General features: G+C 40.0%; 3 protein-coding genes across 4 annotated transcripts; 2 read left to right on the top strand and 1 right to left on the bottom strand.

Moving 5' to 3' along the window:
• Window positions 1–37: 37 nt before the first annotated feature.
• ABRAXAS1 (abraxas 1, BRCA1 A complex subunit) lies at window positions 38–6,026 on the top strand. The gene is made up of 8 exons (XM_026848120.1): window positions 38–134; window positions 1,473–1,509; window positions 2,276–2,342; window positions 3,000–3,193; window positions 3,856–3,975; window positions 4,288–4,372; window positions 4,766–4,874; window positions 5,010–6,026. Exons 1-8 carry the CDS (start codon window positions 104–106, stop codon window positions 5,432–5,434), a joined length of 1,068 nt encoding a protein of 355 aa, XP_026703921.1. The 5' UTR covers window positions 38–103; the 3' UTR covers window positions 5,435–6,026.
• Window positions 1,452–8,444, bottom strand: MRPS18C (mitochondrial ribosomal protein S18C). 2 transcript variants are annotated; one of them, XM_026848122.1, is made up of 6 exons: window positions 8,360–8,444; window positions 8,210–8,271; window positions 7,200–7,283; window positions 6,712–6,769; window positions 6,327–6,386; window positions 1,452–1,517 (listed from the first exon to the last, which is right to left on the bottom strand). In XM_026848122.1, the coding sequence occupies exons 1-6, from the start codon at window positions 8,409–8,411 to the stop codon at window positions 1,495–1,497; spliced, it is 339 nt and encodes a 112-aa protein (XP_026703923.1). In that variant the 5' UTR covers window positions 8,412–8,444; the 3' UTR covers window positions 1,452–1,494. The 2 variants fall into 2 exon arrangements, with proteins under 2 accessions (XP_026703923.1, XP_026703922.1); XM_026848121.1 differs by lacking the exon at window positions 1,452–1,517 and adding an exon at window positions 6,151–6,253.
• HELQ (helicase, POLQ like) lies at window positions 8,214–24,843 on the top strand. Its single transcript, XM_026848118.1, has 19 exons — window positions 8,214–8,307; window positions 8,629–8,852; window positions 9,232–9,967; window positions 10,302–10,480; window positions 11,054–11,254; window positions 12,283–12,355; window positions 12,833–12,930; window positions 13,505–13,603; window positions 14,308–14,453; window positions 15,300–15,539; window positions 16,415–16,556; window positions 16,886–16,990; window positions 17,502–17,721; window positions 18,505–18,662; window positions 19,551–19,649; window positions 19,936–20,109; window positions 20,674–20,787; window positions 22,893–23,027; window positions 24,653–24,843. Exons 2-19 carry the CDS (start codon window positions 8,700–8,702, stop codon window positions 24,737–24,739), a joined length of 3,159 nt encoding a protein of 1,052 aa, XP_026703919.1. The 5' UTR covers window positions 8,214–8,307; window positions 8,629–8,699; the 3' UTR covers window positions 24,740–24,843.

The following is a 24,843-nucleotide window of genomic DNA, read 5'->3' as shown; positions in this document are numbered from 1 at the left end:
CTGCTGTTGATGTGAACTTTTATTTTCTCTTCCGCCTACAAAGGAAGGTTTTCTCCTTGGAGATGTGAAAGGTGAAGCCAAGAACAGCATTACTGACTCACAGATGGATGATGTTGAAGTCGTTTATACAATCGGTGAGTGTCCACGTTTTTACTACCCCACTTGGCCTCAGGCACTCCGTGACTGCTTCCAGTTACAGAGGGCAGTCATCCTCGGACAGCCATCCCCGGACAGCAAGGCCAAAAGCTGCTAGTTTGTGTGATGTACATCACTAAATTGACATCTTAGTGATGCAAAAACACACATGGAAGGGAGATTTTCCAGTAATTGCTATGAAAATAAAGTTTTACTGTAGAAAATACAGTATTTTACTATAATACTAGCTCTTATTTCCATGAGTAGTTCCTCTTTGTCAGATATCTTGTCACATTAAAGACTTTTGCATTGGCCATGACACAAACACTCCTGGACTGTAGTTGCCCTGGAAAAACTTTGGCCTGTTTCAGTGATGCAAACTGTAATGCATTAGCATCTACTACCTGATCTGGAGCTTATTAAAATACTGTGTGTGAAGGCTGAAAACTACTTAACGTATTTCATTGAGCAGATGCCAGATGTATTTTTCTTTATAGTCTTCATGGGATTGGAGTAGATGTGCATTTTATACTAGCCCTTAACAAAAACACATGTATATATGCATATGCACACACATTTAACTCCAAGTGTAGTTGTACAAAAACAAAGTGAACAAGGTAATGCACAATGTGCCTTCTTTCCAGTCTTCCTGAAAATACCATAGGAAGAAATTGCATCCCATTTTCTAGTTTTAGTCTAGGATACAATTAAGGCGTAACGCTTCCCTCCAGACTCACAGCTGAACCAAAAACGTGGGGATTTTTTTGTGGTGGCACTGATGAAGTCACCCAGAGCCTCATCATCACTTTCTCACAGGCAGAGTTAGTTGCTCCAGAGCTTGGGGGTTCATTTTAGTTAACTTGGGAAAATTAAAGTAGTGGAAAGTTTAGGAAAATGAAAAGATTTAGAATGCTGTTAGATCACTCACTGTTTTTCTTCTGGTAGTGTCCCGGTTCTTACTGTCTATCCTGTGGGGTTCTGTTCTCCAGCCTCATCTGTCTTACAGCATCCCTGCCTTGCTGCAGAGTAACTCAAAGATATGAAATCTTTTCATATTGCTTACTACTGTACTGAAGGGAGGAAAATATTTTTTTCACTTAACAGAAAAATGATAAAAAGTACAGTTTATATAAATGGTTCCCTTTACATTTCAAAAATAAATTGGAATATTTTTTAGAAGTATTTCTTAGCTTTATTTAATTAGATGTTATGCATTTTATTTTAAGAAATTAAATAGAAATGTTTCTTGGGTCTTCTACCAGTTTAATTCTGATCATAGTGTACAGAATATACATCTTGAACTGATGAACCCAGAGTAATCTTACCTCTCTTTCCAGATATACAGAAGCATATTCCATGCTACCAGCTGTTCAGGTAAGAATCTCAAGTAAACAGATATTAAAAAAGTTAAAATTAATCCTAAACTTGAACTCCTCAAGATTAAATTTACATTACTGAGAAAGCCACCCAGCTGTAACTACAGTGGCCATATCAACCCCTTGCAATTGCAGACGCTCGATGCTTTATGTTGTGGCTGGTTTGGTTCTCTCCTGCTCTGGTGCTTGTCTGTGCATACAGAGATAAGGCATACTGCACCTTCTGGTGAGCTATGATACCATATAAACTACAGCATACTGAAAAAAACCCCATTGCTTTTCCAAAAGCATTCTTCCTAAACCCTCACCCTCAAAAAAAGAAAAAACACATAGCTAGTATTCAGAGTTTCATCACAGAAGGGAACACAGTTGTACAGGTTTGCACCCCTCTGAGGGGAGAAGCCCAATACAATCTCCTTCTCAAATCTTTCTGAAAATTTATTGTTATTAGAAGAGCATTCCGTAACAAACTGAACGTATCTTGTAGCTGAGAGAACATAGATGCTACCTTTAACTCGTGTCCCAGTAGCACTGATGCCAGACCAACACCTGGGCTGTAAAAGACCACCTACATAGCTATGTGAGTAATAAAATTAGCTGCACTGTCCTAGCAGAGAAGCTGTGTCTGCATATTTTTATGCTTACTAGGGGGAATAAAAAGCCCTGTTAAAGTGAGATGACTGCCAGACTGCTAGGGAATAATTATTTCTACAGTTGCTTTTGCTCCCCCGCCCCATCCTCTAATTGTCCTAATTTTCTTCTAGCTTTTATAATTCTGCAGGAGAACTGAATGAACTTGCCCTGAAGAAAATACTATCAGGCTGTAAGAAGGTATTTTATTTTCAAACTTAAAACTATACCAAGGAGCTTACTCAGATTTTGGAGGCTCTTCAGGATAACTCTTGTATCAAGCTGCTTTTTTTTTTCCCCCCTCCTCTTTTATAGCTAGTCCCTCATACTGATGGTCAAGGCAGCTGCATCATCTTTTTCCCCTGAAAGAACAGTTTAGGTTATTTTTGACTAGGGTTGCCTACATATATGTCACAACTTTTTCTTCGTATCCATTTCTCAAGCAAACAGTTCAGGTATTTCCAGGGAATTCTACCAATTTCAAGATCAGTTGAGGTCAGCTGAAGTGGTTAAGCACCACATGTTCCCCCAGAAATTTAGCCTTGTCCTTAAGAAGGGGAAAGTAAAAGCTGGAAAAAGACAAACAGCAAGATAGCAGAACAAAGTTTGCAGAGTTTCAGCCTGAGCACAAGCTCAGAAAACAGGCAGGTTAAACATGTGGGTTTGAAGGGAAGAGAGAAGTTGTCACATTGGAATCAGGTTTAGGTGTTTTAAGGGTTTCAGGTTAACTGACTTCTTGAGTACTTACACATCAACAAACAATTGAGATTCATGACTTAGTATTGAATCCTCTAACTTGCTTCCATATGACACACAGGGATAATGATTCAACAGTAATTAACTTTCTTCTGCCTGCAGAGTGTGATAGGATGGTACAGATTCAGACGAAACACAGACCAGACCATGACGTTCAGGGAGAGACTTCTTCATAAGAATTTACAGTCACACCTATCAAATCAGGGCCTTGTGTTCCTGTTACTAACCTCTAGCGTGATGACAGAAAGTTGCTCTACCTATAGACTGGAACATGCCTTACATCGGCCACAAGAAGGGTAATTGCTTTGTTCTCGAGTTTTAATAAAGCAGCAGCACAGCATGTGCTGTAACTTGGAAGTTTGGTTTTTTTGTTTGTTGCAACTGGATCAGCTGCTTATTTTACACTTAAACTTACACATTAAATAAGATTATTCCTTATACTGCTAGAGCCCTGTTGAAATCTTACCCTGGAGTTCTGTTCAGGGATGACTATCTGTAGCAGCAGTGTCAGTAGGCAGACACTGTCAGTTCAGCTGTGCACATCAGCTGTTCTTGGTCACTTTGGTTTTGTGTGTATAGGACTTCAACCACGCATAGTGTTCATCTTCACATAGCCTTCAGATATTTATTGGTGGTCACCTTCAGCTCTCTTCAGACATGCTGCCCATAGGCTAGGCTTAACAAGTATTGTGTTATTGTGAGACTCGTACCCAGGAACAGGGACAAACTAGAGGCAGTGCTCAAGAGTATTGTTGCTCCTGCAGTTTGTCTTCAGCCATAAGCAGTCATCCATGGGTGATGCCTTGCATTTAGCAAGAAATAGCTATGCTGCAGGCCTCCATCTGGGATGCATAACCCTCAAGAACCTTTAACTATCAGAGGGGCTGTTAATAAATCAGAGTTAAAAAAATCATGGAGGATGTTAATAAATCATGTTCTCACACTTCTGCTTTTTAAGTCTTTTCCAGAAAGTTCCTTTGGTGGTTACCAACTTGGGTATGGCAGAGCAGCAAGGTTACAGAACAGTGTCTGGCTCCTGTCTATCTTCTGGTTTTGTGAGAGCAGTAAGACAGCACAGGTACAGTATATGCCATATTTACTGAGAGCTGTAGCTTTCAGTTAGCTATCATTATCCTTCTTTAATAAGTATCCTTTTAAGTGCTTTTGCAAATGCTACAGCTGTACCCTGCTCACTTGATGACCTGTTTCCTGCAATTATTTACCTTTCCAAGGTACCTGGGAATCGATTCAGTCCCACACTTTGACAGGAGCAGCTGTCTGTCTCAACACAGGCATTGTCAAAGCTCAGAATGCTTCTTTATTCATTAGAGCTCCTACTAAGTAAGCACTGGGATTATTAACTTGCAATTATACAATTCTTGGTCCACAGGTCAGAATTCTTTTATGAGGATGGATCCTTACAAGAGGTTCAGAAGATAAAGGAGATGTATGCCACCTTGCAAGGGGAACTGAAGGCAAGTCAGACACCTGCCCAGGGTGCACCATCATGAGAAACAAAGCTCTGCCTTGGAAGCCTGTAGTGAAAGATTAAAGTTCCCTTTGCTGTTAGTAGCTGTACACTTTTAAGTTCTTGAAGACATCTGCTTAGTCAAAAGTCCACTGAAAAATTCTCACGAGAGGATTATTTTGAAGGAGCACTACCTGTAGTTTGTCAGAGCTCCGCTGCTTAAACGGGAACAAGTAAAACATCTTGCACCTCATTCTATACAAGGTGTGAGCTCTCTCTAAAATCCACCTCCAGATCATTGTTTAAGCTTTTTAATACTTTGCGTCCAACTTAAAATCACAAGGTTAAAGTCAGCTTCTGTGAATACCATTAATTCCACCAAACGCTCTTTTCCTTGCAGAAAATATGCTCTACAGTAGAAGCCAGTGAACGATCTGTAGAGAAACTCTTAGCAGAGGTGAGCCAATTAAAAGAAGAAATAAAGAGGAAAAAGCAACAGAGTTGTTCAGGTAAGTTAAATAAATGCAATGCCAGTCTTAGTAAGACTTCCAGAGTTGATTCTTTGGGCAGAGAACACTTCTGAACTTGAGGGCAGCGTGCAAGGGGGACTGCAACTCTAGCTTGTAGTTTGTTTTTTTTTTCAGGGGAAGACAGAGACTACACAGGAGAGCCAAAGGAGAACGTTCTCCTTTGTCAGGCACTGCAGACATTTTTTCCCAATTCCGGACTTCAGACATGTATTGTTTCCTTCAAGGGCCAACAGATATCTAAGAACTCCTGTAACATCGACCATAATATTAATGTTATGGACAAACTGACTCTCATGGTAGAGGAAAGAGACTTCACCGAAGTGGAAAGACACCTCACCAAGCGGAAAGTCAGAGGGAACACAACAGGTTCAAAGTCATTCAAGAAGTCCAGATCGCTGCAGCTTCACCAAAAATTACTTCAAGACCAAGAGGACAGTGACCAGGAAAGGAAGCTTACACTGAGTAGCACTGAAACAGATGAGGAAGTGCTGGAAAAACTCAGGGACACAAATGAATACCCACAGTCTCCTACTTTCTGATCTGTTAATGATTTGTCCAGATGACTTTGCACCAAATGCTACTGCCAGCATATTCAAGTGGCATATCAACTTATAGCCCTGCAGGGATAAAAAAATCCCTGCATTTTCCCAAGACACAGAGGTCTGGGGTTTTTCTTCCAATGCATGAATCTTGTTTGGCACAGAGACAAGCCCAGGTGACATTCTCTCATTTTGCCTTCCAGATTTAAATCTATGTTTGCTCTCTCAGGGTTTCAAGACTATGCTAGCAGGCTGTTAGCAGTCCTATAACTGTGTCAATACTGCCTTGGAGTAACATAGCTTCAAGCTGCTGGTGGAAGCGGCAGCACTGCCCTTCTCTCAGCAGAAGCTGAGGCAGGGAGCATCAAAAAAATGCAGGTAACACGCTAAACAGAATGAGCTGTCTACAGAAATCGCCACCATTTCAATCTTTCAATGTCTCCTTGGCTCTCCACTCCTTGTTTATTTTGTCCCTCTTCTAATCCAGCAAGGGAAAAACCAGCCACCTGAACTTTAGCAAGACCTGTGAGCAGAGGAAGTGGTCCATACAGTTGCTTTCATCTTTTATACTTCAATTTTAGAGACTTGACACTTCAAAAAAAACCACAACAACCCCAAAGCAACTGACATTCAGCCTTTGGTCAGTGATACATTATTTTAGCCAACCAGATTTCCAGTAAACAAGAATGTAAACATGAAAAGTAGCTTTATTGTTGGTTTGGTTTTGTTTTTTAATAGTATGTTACTCTGGATACTTGATATTACATATCTTGGGGTCTGTGAGAAATGATGGGTTCTTAAACATGACTGGCATAAATCCTGTAAAAAGACAAGATGGAGGAGTTTGAACATAGGCTTGACTTACAAAACTCAAAAGCATAACCATACTTACCTAACACATGAGCTCTTTTAATGGCTTTTGTAATTTCCTTCTGCTTCTTGTTGCACAAGCCTAAAGAGGGAAATAATTTTCGGTCTCTTAAATCGACAATAACCAAACCATTAAAGGGTAAAAGTGCTACTACTGACACTTCTGAAAGTGACGCTACTGACAGCTTTGAGTCCTCACAAAAAAAGGGCATGTGTGCTTATACTGTTAGATAAAAAAAACGCATAATTAAGGGGTATTTTCATTCCCTGATGAAGGTTACTAAGAGGAGCACTATTACAAAATGTACAGAGTTGGCAGGAGTTACCTTTGGAAACATGGCTGATACACAGTTACTTGGATGCACAAGACCAATATTAAGCATTAAATTATTTAGTATTTCACATACCTGTTATATGCCTGCCATAAATGCAGCCAGTATGCGGAGAAACAAACTGGGAAAGAAGCTATTTAAAAATCAAGAAACCCAAAGTCAGTTTAAAAATTATTTTTTTGAGAGCTTTAGTTTAATATTTACATTCTATTTCTTTTTTGTTTGTTTTTAGAAAACTCGGTTCTACCTGGAAACAAACAAACAAAAAGTATAGCTTAAGAGTTAGTATTTCATGTGTGATAACATTTAAGCTATATGACAGTAGAATTGAAACTAAGGACTTGTGTTTGGTAAATAACAAAGTTCTGACGCCTGCACGTAGGAGTAGCAGACTGAACACCTTACCACAGTCACACTCTTTGATCCTTACCTGCACACATTCTTAAGTTTTAAATCCCTAAGGCATATGAATTAATTTTTCACTTCTCGTGGATTCCTTACACACATATTTAAAAACAGTAGATCCGTTACCTTCACCTGAGGACAGGAATCTTCAAACTCACCTGCACATTCTTGTAGTCCACATTTGTTCCACACAAGACACATCTTTTAGGAGGGTCTTTATAGGGGTTCTCCATGTGTATGGGCTGAAATTAAGAGAATTATCAACATCTGTAAAGCTTCACAATAAGGAATGCTTGTTATTTTTACCCTTTAGGCAAAACCAAGTGCCTTGAAACCAAAAGAGATACTTAGTGCATCACTGAATTTTTTCAATAGCCTTCCCCGACACGCTGATTGGTACTCAGCAATCTAAAAGACTTCTCACAGCTACACAACATTCTGTATCCTGATAATGACAATGGAACAGGCCAATTAAAGCAATTAGTAAAATAATATTTACACCCTCCACTTGGAAGGCAGTAACTACAGAAACTGGGAGTACAGTAGTGCTGTCTGGTTAAGTCAGAAGAGACTTTTTTTGAAAGCAATTTAAAAGTAGATGACCTGAGGGAGATCCTGTCTGCTCGTACACTTTAACAAAGAAATTCCAATACACCTTCCAAGACCTGGAAGGCTCCTTTGGCTTCAAAACACACCCAACACCAAATCCTTGCAAGACGTGAATGAAAGGTGAAAATGCGTGGGTTTTTTTTTGTAGACATGGGTAAAGTTTAGGCAGAGAAACGATGTTTCTAGAAGTTATTTTGCTGGTACTGGAAAACACATGTTTAGGACATAGCAACCACACCTAGTGCGTTCTCTTCAACCTTTTTCTCAGCTGTAGACAGGTAAGCAGCGCTGCCAAAGGCTTTGCTCCACCCCCGAGTTACCAAAACAGCTGGTTTAAGCAACTACACTTAAAATCCTGAACGACAGGTCAAGGCGCGGTGCCCCCCCGCAGCGTCGGGCCCCCCCTTGTTGATTGTTTTTTTGTAGTAGCCCGAGCTACACAAAGACCAAAGCGAAGCGCCTCCCGACACCTCCGCTGCCCGCTCCCGGCGAGGACGGCAGCGGCCCGAGAGCCAACCAGCCCGGAGGGGCTCGCCGGGGCTGCGCTGAGGGGCCTCACCTGGTCGGGCCCGCCGAGCTGCTGGTTGTGCCGCAGACGGTGCGGCCGCTCCCACAGCGCCGCTGCAAGGGAAACACCAAGAGAATTAACGGGGGGGAAGCGGCCCCGCCGCCCCGCCCGGGAGGTGGAAGCGCAGAGCGAAGCACGCACCGGGCACCAGCCGCCACCAAGGCCTAGCCGCCGCCACAGCCAGCGCCGCCATGTTGTCCCGCCCTTAGCGGCGCCACTTCCGTCTACACGAGTCTTCCCCGCCCCTTCGGCCTCCTCTGACCAATGGTAGGGCGGCCTGGCCCCACTCCGGGCAGGCGATTGGTCGCCGCGCCGTCCCGCTGCCTTGCTGGCAGGGGCGCGGTGCGGAAGTGATGTTGGCGGAAGTGGGCGGAGGGGCCGCGCTCGCCTTCTGGCGGTCACGTCCTCTTCCAGCCCCGCCAGCGCCGCTCCCCGGCAGCCCTGGCCGGGGGGCGACGTCCCGGCCCCGAGGGCGGTGGGAATGGCTGAGCCTAGCTTCGCGGTGCGGAGGAAAAGCCGCCCCCCCTCTACTCGCAAGCGGGGCTGGGCCCCGCTGCAGCCCAGTGTCGCCTGCTCGCCGGTGGCTCCCAAGAGAACGAGCTCCGACGGCGAGGGGCCCACGGCGGAGACCCCGGTACGGGGCCGGCGGGTGCGGACACGCGTATCGAGGCGGGGACACTCCGCCCGGGAGGGTGGCGTGGCGCTGGTCGGGGAGGGCCGGCCGTTGTACCGGGAGGGGATGCGCTTGGGCGCTAGCTTTAATCACTGCCATCGAGCACCAGTGCAGGCACCGCCTCTGCTTCTAGGTTAAGTTTCACGCAGCTAAAGCACGCGTTCCTTTAGAAGTCAGGCTGGGTTTTCCTCCAACAACATCAGAAAAACACTCAACGTGCTTGTTAAGTTGGTAGCACGCAAGTGACTTGGATCCGGCGCGTGTGCTGTACAAGTTGTGCCGCCTTCCTCGGTCTTACTCTGGAGCGTTAGCATTAACACTCATTGTTATGTCTTTACAGTGCAGTAACGATAGTGAAGAGGATATGTTTGGTGACCCTGACAGCTTTTGTGGAAATAGTTCTTTGCTAGCTCAAGTTGATGATATAGAGCAGAAATACCTGCAGGATGAAAATAAGGATATAAAAGCAGCAGGAGAAATTGTCCTTGGGAATCTTCAGTCAGGAATTCACCAGAAAAATGATAATTTTTCTACAAAAGAAAACATGGTTGTTTTTGAAGCTGACAAAGAGGAGGGTTTCCAAATGAATGAAAACGACCCAGTGGATAACAATCAAGAACTGACTGTATCTATTTTAGATGACTTGCCATCCTCACAACTTTTGTATTTTGAGGAAATGAATGAACTTTCGTCTGATTCTCGACTGTCTTCAATCTCAGAAATCAGGAATAAATTCGTCAGTTCTTCCTCGGTCAAAATCAGGAGTCCATCATCATTTTGTCCTGATGCTGAACACAGGAACAGACCTACTGACTTTTCCTCAGACTCTAAGTGTGATTTATTTAAAGCTGAGAGTCTTAAAGATCATCTGAAAAGTGCTATGACTGTAAATGCCAAAGCCCAGACTTTGCAGGTCTCTAAGACCAAACAGCTTAAAGAAGCTGTTTTATCTGAAGAGATTTGTGTTGCTAGGAAAACCATTGAATCGCCTTCTGCTGATATAGGCCCTTTTTATGGATTACCTAGCAAAGTTAAAGATCTATTCAGGCAATTTCGAGGGATTGAAACACTTTATGGTAATGTAATTAATGGTTTGTTGAAAAAAAAAATTGCTGGTGAAGTGTTGCCTGTGTTACCTGCTACACTGTAAAAATATTTAAGTTGAGGTAAAATTTAATGTAAACCATGTTGGAAAGTGGTTGTTTTGGTTTACTAAGTTGTTTTGATTATTAGATGGGTGGGAAAGGTTGATATGGCTTATAGAATACTTTAGAATGCTCTGTCACTCAGTTTGTTGAAGAAAATCTTTCGAAGACTAGGATTTTAAAGCATTCTATATGAAACACAGGCATTGGGATACTGATTAACATGCCTCTGGTGGTTGCTAATAATTCTTTATTAATTTTGCAGAATGGCAGCATGATTGCTTAATGTTAGATTCTCTACAGCAAAGAAGGAATTTAATATACTCCTTGCCAACCAGTGGTGGAAAAACGCTTGTAGCTGAAATAATAATTCTCCAAGAATTGCTCTGTAGGCACAAGAATGCACTGATGATCCTGCCATATGTTGCCATAGTCCAAGAAAAGGTCTGGATACAGTGTTTCTGGTACTGCTTCTCTTTTCTGATATGCCTTGTTACTTGGCTGGTCGTTTTGGCAAACTCCGTGATTTTCACAACTGTGTGGTGTGAAGTGAGTGACTTCTCTCCTAAATGCTGCTCTGAGGGTCAGTAATTGTATAATAAAATAGGCTTAAATTACGAGGTGAAGATGCTGAATTTTGAAATAACAGCTTTTTGTAATGTTCTGTATACTTCTGCAGTCTTAAAAGCTGTACTGCCCAGCTTGCTAAAGGAATGTTTTTTAAATAAAAGCTGACATTTTTTTTGATATAAAGGAAAAGCTAACTTTAGAGAACAGATGTAACCCCAGCTTGGTAATATTTGTAAACACTTCCACTTTGCAGTTGGTAAAGGTAGTCATAGCTCATATGTTTTATGAATTCAGACGGCTGATTGTGTGTTGGTTATATGCATGTTGAGTTCTTGAGGCAGCTCTGAAATCCAAAATGAGCATAAGTTTGTTAGCTTGTTCTCCAATTTATCTCCTTTTTTTTTTTTTTTTTTTTTTTTTTTTTTTTTTTTTTTTTTTTTATTACAGGTTAGGGGTTTATCAAGTTTTGGGGTAGAATTGGACTTCCTGGTTGAAGAATATGCAGGAAGTAAAGGAAGATTTCCACCACTCAAGAGGAGAAAAAAAAAGTCTCTTTATATTGCTACTATAGAAAAAGGACATGCTCTCGTGAATTCCTTAATTGAAACAGAAAGAATTGATGACCTTGGTCTGGTTGTAGTAGATGAGGTATGCTATAAGATTTACTCAGGTTGATAATATGTTAACTTTTATATTTATAATATACTATTATTAGCAAAGAGCAGTCTTTTGATTACTTGGTTTTGATTTGAGTGTTTATTGTGACATTATTACTGCTGAACTGAGTTTTCTCTGCCTTGGTACATGATTCAGTAATATTGAAAGGTGTGGGGGTTTTTGTGGGTTTTTTTTTTTTTAACTGAAGTATTTGTTGTTGTATCAGGAATAAATTCTATACTGAGGTATCTACTCTGTTAGTGACTGATGGTGAATTACTTAGTAACTACTTGCCAGTTAGACATCTCTAATGGATTGGGAAAAACATAATTTTAAATATATGGAATGTATTTTATGAATGCCAGAACTGAATGCCTGAGTGTGAAATCATGGGACTTTCTGTCTGGTATTAATAATGACTAAATGAAACCTTAGAAAATAATAGCAGGTAACATTTGACTGTGAGAATTGCCCCTCCTGTTGTTTAGTGGTGTGGCTGAGTTGTGCTCGGAAGGGTTGAGTCACCTGTATAACATCCAAGAGGGATGTTTAATTCATTAAATGCTTCAGGCTGACCTTACTTTAACACGGTGGCTTCTAAACAGAAGGTAGATTAAGATCTACTTCTGGAAGTAGCTGGCTGCTAGATTTTTTTAGATTAACTTCCCCTGCAAGTGTTGCTTAAAACATGGTTTGTTTAAAATTCCTTTGGGCTGATGAATACAAAGATCTTCACGTTGCCTGTTCACTGTCAGGAGTTAACTGTGTCAGTTATGGTCTAGTTAAATGGAAGGTAAATCTTGGTATTTACATTTGCTCTCAGGTCTGATTTTCTGTGATTCTTAAATGTTGTTTTGGTGAGCCTGTACTTCTGGAAGAAGCTTAGCAGTCAGAATTTATCAGAGCTGTACCAGGAAGCCCAACAAAGACATTCCTGCAATACTTGTTTAGGGCTGTGTAATTTGTTTTTTGTAGAAATATTCTGAACTCAGTAACATTCTTGCATTTTCTGTGCACAGCTGCATATGCTTGGTGAAGGAAGTCGTGGAGCAACTCTGGAAATTACCCTTGCAAAACTTCTTTACACTAGTAGTAAGTCCTGGCTGCAGTTGCTGTTATTAAAATGCTGTAGTGATGGCATCTCTAGAGAGAAGCCAATACTTTTGCTTTCTGGATTTGTGGTGTTCTGCCTGCATTTGCAAACCATGGCATGACTCATGCAGTACCAGTGTCTGCTCATTTAAGTGTTGGTCAGTTGACCCTGTAATGATGGGCTGGGTGTTGTTGAAGCTTTTTTGATACTACTTCTCTGAGAAATCCTGAGTGTTGTCAAACATCTTCCTTTTCTTTGTAGGAGCCCCTTAACCATTCCAATTAAATGCTTATATAGAGAAGGATTCCTTTTGTATGTTTGCCTCGATAATATTTCTCAGCTATTCAAACCCTTCAAACCTGCTACTTGGGTGTTTTAGAAGACTGATGATAAAGAAGCGAATTAATGAGTTAAATACTGAGCAGAAGTGTTAAAAGTTGTTAACATGGCAATCAATCTCAACTTCTGTTTTACAGAAAACACACAAATCATTGGAATGAGTGCAACTTTAAATAACGTTGGAGACCTGCAGAAGTTCCTGCAAGCGGAGTACTATACTAGTAATTTTAGACCGGTGTGTATGCAAGATAGCATAAACTAGTAAAGGAGATAGTTGGCTTTAAAATTATAGCAAATCTCTTGGGGGATTTGGTCACAGCTTTTGTGCTTGATTTCGCAGTGTAATGTAATACAATGCCTGCTACTGCTTGCAGTTGAACCAGCAGAGCAAGTGGCACTTGTAAATGCACGAATGCAACTACCTTTCTATTGTGTTAAACCCTTTGTGTCACTTCAGCTAAACCAACTTCTAAATTACAGCTACTGTGGTAAATCATCACAGGTCATTTGATATAACTAGAGTCTGTACTGCTGGTGCTTGAGTGCTGTTGTGACAATGGCTTATGAGTAGTTCGTGTGGTACAGGTTTTGTCACATGCTTTGTTATAATTAGACACTTTGTCCAGGCAAATAATTAAAATCACTTTTAAAAGTTAATCATGGGGTGGAGTATGTGCTTGTGTGCACACAAGTACGTACATATATGAAATGTGATGCATAGGAAAAAAACAATAGGTGTAATAGCTTAATCTTTAGAGAAGACTTGGTAATTTAACTGAAGTTTCTGTTAATGGCTTGTATCTCCCTAGGTAGAATTAAAGGAATACATAAAGATACGAGACACCATTTATGCAGTTGACAGCAAAACAGAGAATGGCTTTACATTTTCACGTCTCCTTAATTTCAAGGTAAAATTTACAGTTTCTTTGAACTATAGTTACAAAATGTATTATTTTATACTGATTTGTTTATAGAGCTTTTAGCTAAGCAATTACTTAAACACGATAGTTCATTTGTAATGCCTGTGAGAAAGAAAATGACAGGCTTTAGGGAGGTAAAAAGGTTTTTAAAATACTGAATGCTTAACCTGATTTTCACTCCTTTACTGCTTTTTAAGGTAGAGAGGTTTCTTCGTTATTTTGATACGTGAAGATCAATAGGTTTGAGTATTCCAGGTACCCAGTGCTTTATGTTTCTGGGTAAATTTTCTCAACAGTTGATCACTCTTAGGTGATACTGAAAAGAAGACATCTTTTGGAGGGTTGTGTTGGCTTATTACTGCTTTGTAGGTACTTCTTCAAACCTTTAAAAAGAAAAATGTATGTTATGGTAGACTTCCAGTAGCAGAAGTAACATCACTGTGGTGTTGCTAAAAGAAATTGAAGTGTTAAGGGGAAAAAGCAAAGTATTCATTTCTTACATCCATGTATTCCTCAGTTCAAGCTAGATATGTTAATAAACCCTTTCAAGTAAGGAGTGGGAGAAAAGCTTATTCTACAACTTCTTGCAAAAATGTAATGTTAAACCAAATGAGAGTATTCTAGCAACGGTTGAGAACAAGTGTTGAATCTTAATTTATGACTTAATTTCTAAATTTAAGTGTTTATGATAGTATTCTAGTAATCTGGAGAAAGCAGATCCAGACCACATCATTGCACTGGTTACTGAAGTTATTCCTGAATATTCCTGCCTAATCTTCTGTCCCACTAAAAAGAACTGTGAAAATGTGGCTTCGATGGTGTGCAAGTACCTCAAGAAGTAAGTTGATCATGATTTTATGGAACAATTGGTCAGAATTTTAGGATTTATCTTCACTAGTTTGCAAGTGATCTCTGGTGATCAGAAGTAAATACTTTGAATAGGAGATCATGTGATGTTGCAAACTGCCTAACTGACAAGGCTCATTAAAAAAATGTTTTATTGAGAAAAAGAAATCTTATTTTTTCAACAAACTAGTTGGAAAAAGTGGTTATTAGAGGACAAAGAAAGAAAAAAGGAAAAGCGTGCTAAATTCATCTAACCTTGTGTGTCCCTTTGGCACTGGCCTCTGCAAGCTTAGAGAGCAAACATTTTATAGCCTAGTGTTTGGTTATGTGTGTTACTAGCTGATGGAGTATCTCTGTTCCGTGCCTGCTTTGTAAGTGTAAATTGTAAAATCTAAACCAGGCTTTGTTAATAAAGACAACTTACATTTGGTTTCGTTTAAATGTAATTTGGTCAACTCATAATGGTCTAGCAAAGTTAAAATTTACAGAGGAAGAAATTACACCAAAACTAACTAAACCCCTCCCTTGCGATCCAAACTGAAACCAGTTTTGACTTACCTTTAATCTTCAGTGCAAGTTGATACTGGCCCCGTTTCCTTTCTTCAGTGCACTGGACATCCACTCCTAGTCAGTATTTGATTGCTTCTGTGCCTGCAAATAAGAAAAGATCAGTCTCCTGTATTGCTGTTTTAAAGTTACTGGAATTAACTGTTTCTCCAACCGAGTTGTTGGAGGAAAGGATAATGAACAGGGATAGACAGTAAACATGTCTTTTGTTTTTCTTTATACGTGGTTAACGATTGAGCAAAGTCTAAAGAAATGCTTTTCCTCCCTGAAGAGAATTTAGGCTTCACAGGGAGAAAGAGAAACAAGATCTCATCCAGAACCTAAAGAATATTGGAAATGGCAGCATCTGTCCTGTTCTGAAGCAAACAATCCCTTTTGGTATTGCCTATCACCATAGTGGACTCACAAATGATGAAAGAAAAAGCATAGAAGAAGCATATTCTACAGGTGTCCTGTGTCTACTTGCTTGCACAGCTACTTTAGCTGCTGGGGTCAACCTGCCAGCTAGAAGGTTAGTACCTGAAACATTTCATTGTTGCATTGGTTTTTTGCTTTGTAAATGCATTGCTTTAATACGTCGGTGCTATTGAAAGTATGCTTCTGCTTTTACTGGCAGGTTGGGAGCGTTAAGATTTTTATGTTCAACTTGGGAGACACGAGACTGCAAAGTTGTTACATGGGAAATGTGAATCAGTAGCAAGTCCCTCAGAGTGCTGAAGAGCACTTACCTAAATGGATTAAGGAAATTTTAATAAATTGAGGAAATGCTTCAGTAATTTTAGTAAAGTTACTCAGAAGAATAATGAATTTGTGGTGTTTTCTTTAGATACTACCTGAGAACACTGTTTAAATTGTCAAATCTTAGTTCTAAGGAGATACAGTTGGAATGTGTTTTAACACAGAAATGTATTTTCTTATACAAGTGCTGATGGTACAGCTGTTGTACTCCGTATGACCACAGAGTGTTTGCAAAGAATCCAGTTTTGGGTGCATCTGTGCTGGAATAATGCATCGGGGGGGGGAAATACACATACAGACAAGCATTGTCTTTCTAGCATAACTGATGTGTGGTCAGTGTTGCTTATGTCTTTTAGCAAGGTTTATTTTATGTCTCATTGATTTTTCACTCCTAAACTCAGGCCTCTGAGTAGATGTAAAGGCTAGTTCCAGAGGTTCTGCAAAACGTGATAAATACAGCTTATGGTTCAGTGAACCTTAAATTGGTAAATGTTTTTGTGGTTGATCTACACATCTGTTCAAACAGGTGCATTTGTTTTTTCTTAGTTACCCAGCAAGGGCCATATATTAACAAGGCAGTTGTAAAATTCTATTGCTGCATTTAGTACTTTTAATATAAAGCGTAACTTACTATATACTTCTTTACAGAGTTATTCTTAGAGCTCCTTACGTTGCTAATGACTTCCTGAAGAAGAGCCAATATAAACAAATGATTGGCAGAGCTGGCCGAGCTGGTATTGACAGTGCTGGAGAAAGTATTCTCATAGTGCAAGAAAAAGACAAACACTTGGTAATTTTTACAAAGCTGTTGGTAGTTTATACTGTTGGATTGAGTTGGTGGGGTAAATGGGAGGACCTGAGCTGCCTGGCTTGGTTTTTGTTCACCTGTTAATGATGCAAATATTGGGCTTATGTAATAATACCCATAAACTTAACTTTATGTGGTTTGTTTTCAGATGTGAAGCGTAGACTTTAGATGTCTACACTTATTTTCCTTATAAGCTGAATCATGTGTATCGGTATTCTTAAAAGTGTAAAACTAATGCATAATTTTTCCCTGAACTAGGATATTTCTTGGGGGTTGTTTGTTTTTTTTTTGTTGTGTTGGTTTTTTTTTAGGTTCAAAATTTAGTTACTAGTCCTTTGGAGAATTGTTACAGCAATCTTCTGATGGAGTTGACCAAGGGAATGCAGAGCCTGTTGTTATCTTTAGTTGGTCTGAAGGTATCAGTTAACTCTTCTCTGTGAGTAACTTAAGTGCTTGGGAATGCCAAGTAAATCTCATCTGTTGATTCTGTAGGAAAAAAAGACTTTTTGAACAGATTGGCTTACAAGTTCAGAACTTGTAAGGAGGACAGAGATTTGATTAGTCTCTTTATTTAACTCAGTTGTCAAGTAATTGGGTAACGTGACAATTTCCTACTGTATAAAAAGTCAGTTATATCTACCTTATGATTCATTACAGTATTACTATTTCAGTATCTGTTACTGGATCCAAAATACCAATAAAGTGGAAATAAATTTACGTGATGCGGTAGCTAGAATACTGGAACAGATGGAGAGCAGTCCCATCAGATCTATCGCAGGCTGTTGTTCTACTTGCTGTGTGTTTCTGTAGAAGCACATTAACAGGATATCAGACTGCTTTATTCAGTAAATTCTTTCATTTAGCTTATGGAATGTGTTATGTGAAATGACATCTTTAAGTATGCTAATCACTTGCCAACCAATGCAGATAGCAGTTACCCATGAGGAAGTCTCCAGTTTTATGTGCAGTACGTTGCTGGGCGTTCAGCAGCAGCTGCTGTCGAACGAGAAGAGCCTTTCTGAGATAACTGAAGATGGGCTAGCAAATCTCGTAGAAAAAGGTCTCCTGAAAGAGAGAACCTCTGCGAAGGACCACGATCCCAAACGTACACTGACAATTACACTGTTGGGTAAAGCTACATACAAAGGTAAAACTTTTTTGTTCTTATCATAATCTTTATTTCAACAAACCCTTTCATCTCGTTGTCTCAATTTGATGTGTTTTCCCATATGAAAATGCAATGAAAAAAGTTGTAGAGAAGCAGTTTTGATTACTAAATGGTGTGCTGGACTGAAAGTGGGTATGGAGAAGTTGTACGTGACTGAGCATGATGGGAATGAAGTATTGGTCACAATGGGCGTAAAACCAGAACTGTACTCCAGAAAAATTATTTAAAGGTGTGATGTAGTGCTTGTAATAAAAACGACTCATGACCTTGGTTTTTAATTCATTGTATGAACAGGTATTGTGAACAGGGGGATTTCTTGACCTAGAGGGAGGCTTAAGAGGGAAAGGAAGCATATGACATGTAGAACCAATTGTGATAGAGGAGAGCGTATTAGGAAGTGCTGTTTTCCTGTCATAGCATAAAGATACGGGGTATCGAAAGCAACTGGAGTAGGGTGAATCTCTCAGAGATTCCTTCAATCTGCAAGACTGTTCCAGGACTTCATGAAAGCCAAGGTGATGCACAAACACTCCAAAACCACACACAGAATAGACAGATGCAGAAATAAGTGACTGCCTTTCTTCAGTTCTGTTTCACTGCTTCTGTTAGGTTAGAGCAGTTCTTCAAGTTAATGACTGACCTGCAATTCAGATGGTCTAACAAGCTGTTGGGGAAGGCAAAAGAAATACTGACTCTGTGTTACAATCTACACACGTAACCCTGTGTGCCTGCTTAAAATTGCAATACGTTGTGTGCTTATAGGGGCTATAGACTTGGCATACTGCAATCTTCTTTACAGAGAATTGAAGAAAGGTTTGGAAGGGCTGGTTCTTGAGAGCAATCTTCATCTTCTCTATCTGGCAACTCCATATGATATGACTCTTAATTGTACCCCAGATTGGATGATATACTTGAGACAGGTGAGAATTTACCAGCAAACATGCATTGAGACATATAGTAATACTGCTTATTAATTTTTAAGTTTATGCACATTGGGAATGTAGGTAGTGGGGTAACAGTTTGATAAAAAGTTTAGATGGGCTATTTTATTTTCAGTCACAGGGCAGAAATGCTTTCCTGTACTGCATAAAATCCTAAGATCTCTTTTGCGTGTGTATTTGACCCTGTTTGCAGGAAACATTGGCTTGAAACATCTCTTTGAGTTGCCAGAACTCCAAATCCTGACTCTAACCTTGGTGCTTACCTTGCCATCACCAGATTAGTCTGGTTAATCTTAAACAAGGCTTTCCTATCAACTAGGTATATGTAACCACATCATTGTAGTCTTGCAAGAAAACCACTATTAAATTAATCAGGAACCATATTTACCTTCTGATGCTCACTCATTTAATCTGTAGATTAGGGAGCAAAAGCCACTAGAGAGTGTTAAATCGTAATCTTTGTTTGATATCCAGGTCTGATGCTTAACTCTGATCGTAAGTGCAGCTGTTACTCTGACCAATACCTTCCTACAGACTAGGTTTATGTCAGCCCAGCCCTTGTCCTAGTCTTGCACACTCTGTAAGATCAACCCATAACTCAACTTCTCCCTTTACAGTAAAGTGTTACACACTAGGGGTAGCACTAAAACCTATTTAATTTTGTTGAAATGTGGCATTCAGAGATGGAGATAGCTACAGATAATACAAACAAGTAGGCGAAGAAGCTGCAGAAATGACTGTGTCTAGTGGCTAAGTACAATATAGAGATAGTGAAAAACGTTTCACTTTGAGTAATAGACTTGTGTTTTCTATATAATATTAAGAGAACTAAATATTTGAAAAATTCTATATGAAATCTTATTTTAGCTCAACCAGCTAAGTGCAGCAGAGCAAAAAATAATGGATATTGTGGGAGTACCTGAAAGCTTTATTACAAAAAAGGCTTCCGGTCAAGCCATCAGAAAGGTAGGCTGGAGATTTCTCTTACCTAAGATGACAGTTTGGTCATTTCACTTGACGATTTACAAATTCTAGATTACTTTTCTGCCAGCATTGTGTATTACTGTTCTGTTTATTAAGGCTCTTTTAACCTCCCTGATTTGTTTTCTTGATGTTGTTTAATGGCTTTGGTTATAACATAGACATGTTTTAGAGAGGCAAAGGAGCAGAGATTAAAAGAATTTCCTTGTAGCCCTAACAGGATATCTTGAATGTGGTGCTGGCTCTGAACTCGAATTTGCTTTATTCCTAGAACGTGGACAGTGCTGTGGTAAACAGGCTCTACCTGTCATTTGTCCTTTATGCCCTACTGAAAGAGACCAATATATGGAGTGTTTCAGAGAAGTTTAACATGTCCCGAGGATATGTACAAAATCTCCTGAATTCTGCTGCCTCGTTCGCCTCCTGTGTTCTACATTTCTGTGAGGTAGTGTGTTAATGTCACTAAATTCTTTGGGGTTGGTCTTGCAGAATCTGGAGTTTTGTTCTTGCGTTAGAACTGAGCATGGATACTGTGTTTCCCCTTTCCTCTTCAAAATTATGTCTTCTGTTCAGAAAAGCGTGCTCAGACAGTGGTATTTCTTACATTAAAAGTAACTTTTAAGCACTGGGAATGTGAAAAATACACAGATTGGGCAGGGTGTTGATCAGTGTCAGCACTGCTGGTGAAATAATGAACAGGTCTACCCTTCTCTTGGAACTAAGGCCACCTGGTTGTGGAATGTCATCTCAGGAAAACAGTTGACTTGGCTTGTTCTCTTGGTTTTTTTCCTCTGTTGAAATAATGCGTTGCTTATCCTTCAGAACTGCCCCAGCTTTGGGATGTTCAGCTGAAGAGTGCTGAACACAACTCTGCAACTAGCTGAAAGGATAACGTTCCTCTGTCTAAAAGCCAAATATATGCTTGTTGCCATAGCTGACCTCTTATCAGTCGTACCCTCCAAATACAGAACTTAAGACCTGATCTTTTTAATGATCTTTGTCTCTGTAGGAATTGGAAGAATTCTGGGTTTATAAAGCCTTGCTGACAGAACTGACCAAGCAGCTGACGTACTGTGTTAAGACAGAACTCATCCCTCTGATGGAGGTAGCAGGGGTTCTGGAGGTTAGTAAACCTGGCTTTGTGAGATATTTTTTCAATATAAACTTGTGTTCTAAATGTTACTGTGTCCTTCAAATATATCTGGAAGGCCAAGTTAGTTTTTTGTTGAGAATTTGGTGTAGTGCAGATGCACCACCACAGTCCTGGAGGTTGGGGAAAAAGTGGTCTGTTGAGGAAATGTCAGCTGGAGCCAATAATGTTTTTCTTCCGGCTGCTACCACAGCAACAGTGAAAATGGTGTATTTGGACAATAATTTAGCTGTATACTCAGTTGGAAAACAGAGCGCAGGTTTCTTTTTGTAGTAAGGATTCTTCAGTTCATGGGAGTAAAAGAGGAATAAGAATTTACATATTTATTTAGAAGAGCCTCATAGAAATATGTGAAGTCCTGTTGGGATATCAGGCTAAAGATTGTAAAAATCACTTGCAGTGCTGCCTGTATTTCAAGCAGGAAACTTAACCAGTCTCTGAATTGAAGACGCCTGTTGAAGTAGAAAATTTTGGGGGGCTTCAGTACAGGGTTGTGAGTGTGGACCTCTTTGCAAAGTGATCCAGCTTGCCTGTCCAGCCTATTGTAGAATTCAGTTTGTCAGCAAACCATTGAGTTTAGCAGCAGCAAGATTTTATTCTGAGAAGCTAAAGAACAATGGAGACTTGATGTTTTTTGTTAGTATATATCAAACTTTCTTAATCAGATGTGAAAGCTAAGTAATCTTGTTTTTCATGGCTCACTCCGTATAGGAGCGTTTCTATGTAAAGGCAAAAATAGCTTGGACAGAGTGAAGTTGAATTTTAAAGATGACTCTTCAAAATTTTTGCTATACTTCTCAGCACTGGAGTAAAAACTATACTGACAGCTGATATTTGTGGCAGGTAGACTGTCATCTTGAACAGATGTGATTTGCTTAGCTTTCTGTGCAAATAAAATGATAAAAAATGATAAGGTTGTTGTAGTGAAAATTTTCCGCACATTTAGCCGCACAGTTTCCAAAACGAAAACCTTGTAGTGAGATCAAGTCATTAGTGGGGAAAGATTCTGTGTCATTGGTCATACTGTGCATCTAACAGCCAGATAAAGTACAGGAAATAGTTGCTGGCAACTTGTGGTTATTTCTGATTAAATTCATGGCACCTCCTTCACATCAATGAACATTCACAGCTCTCAGTTACCACAGAGGAAGACAATGTGTTGTAAGCTGTTAGGTGTTGGATGCCAAAAAAAACCCCATACACCATCAAATAAATGTCTTTCTATTCCTTGTCTTCAAAAGGGGTGAGGGGGGTAAAAACCAAAAGATAATTAACCAAGTGATTGGAGGTGTAACTCTTGTTTATCAAGTGAGTATTATTTCATAACTCAGGATACTGAAGCCTTGGGTATACTGAATTACTCTACTACTAGTGTAGAAATGTATTTTAATTTAAACTTTTGTAAAGTTCTAGTAGTATTTGTTTTGGAAAAAAAAAAAACAACACAAAAAAAACAAAAAACACCCAAAAAACACGCTTGCCCAGAGCCCCTCTGTTAAGCAAATACTGCTTGTCTGCCTGACACAGCAAAAGGATCAAGTAAAAAGAAACAGATAATGCACAACCCCTTCCACTGGCAGGGATCAGATTCCAGAGAATCTCTCCCTTGATATCTCCTGTATATTTGAGCTCACAGCCATGACTCTGCACAAAACTAGAGAAATAAAAAAGCTATTGTGATACTGAAGGGAAGATTACTTATAAGCTTGAAACAGAAAAGTATAGTATCTTCTGGAATTTTGTGAAAGCTCTGTTCCGTGAAAATTGTGGAAAAATTTCAGATAAAATCAGCCCTCCTTTCACTTAGACACCTCCAAGGGATGTGAGAGCTGTTCCTATCAGTGGCAGTGAACATAACAGAAGAGGAAAATCACAGATGGGTTCCAAAGGGCTGGGTGGGATTGCATGGGGAGGTAAATCTTAGCAATGAAGCTGCATTCTGGAGGAGCAAAGATCTTCTGTGAATATTCGTGTTCTTAGAAAGATAAAAGAGAATTGAACCGATCCACAAGAGATTGTCACTCAGTGGTAGTTTGTGTCGCTTGTTTTAATAATCAAACACAATTTTGGACTTGCAGGCACGAGCAAAGCAGCTTTATAATGCAGGGTACAAAACCTTAGCTCACTTGGCCAATGCAAATCCAGAAACTCTGGTTGGGACGATTAAGCACTTGTCACGATGTCAAGCCAGACAAATGGTTTCATCTGCCAAGGTAAGTTAGAAACAAAGTTAGAGAGACCTGCTTCAGAACTTCAGTGTGTCAAATTACATCTTGTCGTATGGCATGCAAAGTGAAGGATGCAGTAAAGGCATCAGTGGATATTTGTGATCCAAGTGCTGATCTGCATTGAGAATGTACTGAAACCTTGATGACATCACTGGTCGAAGAGGGTCAAGAGTGATGAACTGAGAATTGCTGACCTTCGTGCTCCTGAGTGGTAGGCAAACTTAAACTTTTCCTTAAACCAGTTTATTATATACAGGAGAGTGGAAAGCTGTGCTCTTTTTCAGAGGAGATGCAAAGGGCAAGAAAGTCTGACAGCTTGTCTGATGAAATGTAGGAATCGACTGACTGCCCTGATCTCTGCGCCTGAGTCATCGTAATTGAGAACACTCAGTTCTGCCAATACCTCAGGACTTACAGAAATTCCAGTGGTACTTGTTATAAAAACAGGGTTTTCAGCATGGTGGAAATGGAAGCCAACAAGCTATAGGGTTAACCTTGCCCATGCCTTGTTGCTCTTCCCTTTCCTAATCATTTTCCATTTTGAATGCATCATGAGAAGGGCCTCCACTTCATTTCTGCCTCTTAGGCACACATAAGTAATCCAAGGGGAAGGATCTGTAAGAAACATCGAGTTGTGCCTAAACAAAAAAGTACAGGAGGTACTTTATTTAGCAAGTGGTAGGACTTTCTCTCCTTGATCTCCTCTAAACACCTGCTGTTGCAGTGGCATCAGTTTCCTGTTGGATTCTGTTAAAAGAGCAAGCTTTGGTAGAGTAAGGGAACGCCTAGAACAAACGAAGGGGTAGTTGATGTAAAAATAACATGGCCAGTAACAAAGTCTTGATGTGTATATTCTCACAGCGTAAAAGGACAAACTTTGGGGTTTATGCGCCTAAAAGGTCATGGCCATGTAATGTTGTAGGCTCCTTACTGCTTTTTTTGCTGCTGTGTGAGCCAAAAGGAGGGGTTATGTGCACATTTCCCATCTACATCAGTGCCAAATCCAGCGATCTAGCAGCTCACCCTCACGCACAGATATTGAACTGATGGAGTTTTCTCTAACGGGGAGGTTAAAGCCCTTGTGTGTGTTGTGCTGCCTGGAGGGGTGTGACCCTCCAACCGCCAGCAACAAACGGTTGAGGGCACTATGTCAAACAGCTGCTGGTATCAGGGGTCCCATATGTCTGATGTAAAATGCTGCAGTAAGAAACTTTGTATAAAGCAGCAAATTGGCAACTCGGCAGATGCAACCTCCAAATGTTTGTTCCAGTGTGGAAAACAAACGCTTAAAGATGCTCTTATTAACAGGTTTTGTCTAGAAGTGTTATGTGCTGTTAAACTTTGTGTTATGTGGTGGCAGAACTGAAAAAAACTTGATGAATTTTTGTGTTACTATTTTTCATATGGGTATACACTAAAGAGTAGAAGACGTTAGTGGTAGTACTTGTGAAAACGTTAGTGCTCTGAGGTGAAGGTACTGCGGTGCTGTGAGCAGCAGCGGCATTTTTTACAAACCAGATGCACGTTTGGAAAGAAACAGTGGTGTAGTCCTTGTAATTTGTCTTTTAATGTGGGGGTTTTTTGTGTTTTTTTTTTTTCTTCAATTATAGATGCTGCTGAGTGAAAAAGCTGAGGCTTTGCAAGAAGAAGTTGAAGAACTCTTAAAGGTGCCTACAGATATCCCAGGGGCCTGCTGACCATGAAAAAGAAATCAAAAAAATTGGATATTTTTAAAATTTTTAACTTTGCTGTGTAAAACTGCTGTAATTACAATAAATATTTAATGCCTTTTGTATACCTC

The sequence above is a fragment of the Athene cunicularia genome (assembly GCF_003259725.1).
Source record: "Athene cunicularia isolate RWA chromosome 4 unlocalized genomic scaffold, athCun1 chr4_part2, whole genome shotgun sequence".
Classification (NCBI taxonomy): Eukaryota; Metazoa; Chordata; class Aves; order Strigiformes; family Strigidae; genus Athene; species Athene cunicularia.
This window is presented reverse-complemented; position numbering and strand designations above follow the sequence as displayed.

Coding starts and splice junctions, on each gene's coding strand:
- ABRAXAS1 (XM_026848120.1), top strand. CDS start 104: ATGGATGATGTTGAAGTCGTTTATACAATCG. Junction 135..1,472: donor TGAAGTCGTTTATACAATCG/GTGAGTGTCCAC, acceptor CTCTCTTTCCAG/ATATACAGAAGCATATTCCA. Junction 2,343..2,999: donor TACTATCAGGCTGTAAGAAG/GTATTTTATTTT, acceptor TTCTGCCTGCAG/AGTGTGATAGGATGGTACAG.
- MRPS18C (XM_026848121.1), bottom strand. CDS start 8,411: ATGGCGGCGCTGGCTGTGGCGGCGGCTAGGCCTTGGTGGCGGCTGGTG. Junction 6,770..7,199: donor TGGACTACAAGAATGTGCAG/GTGAGTTTGAAG, acceptor ATTTTTAAATAG/CTTCTTTCCCAGTTTGTTTC. Junction 6,254..6,326: donor TAAAAGAGCTCATGTGTTAG/GTAAGTATGGTT, acceptor GTCTTTTTACAG/GATTTATGCCAGTCATGTTT.
- HELQ (XM_026848118.1), top strand. CDS start 8,700: ATGGCTGAGCCTAGCTTCGCGGTGCGGAGGAAAAGCCGCCCCCCCTCT. Junction 15,540..16,414: donor GTCAACCTGCCAGCTAGAAG/GTTAGTACCTGA, acceptor ACTTCTTTACAG/AGTTATTCTTAGAGCTCCTT. Junction 19,650..19,935: donor CCGGTCAAGCCATCAGAAAG/GTAGGCTGGAGA, acceptor CTTTATTCCTAG/AACGTGGACAGTGCTGTGGT.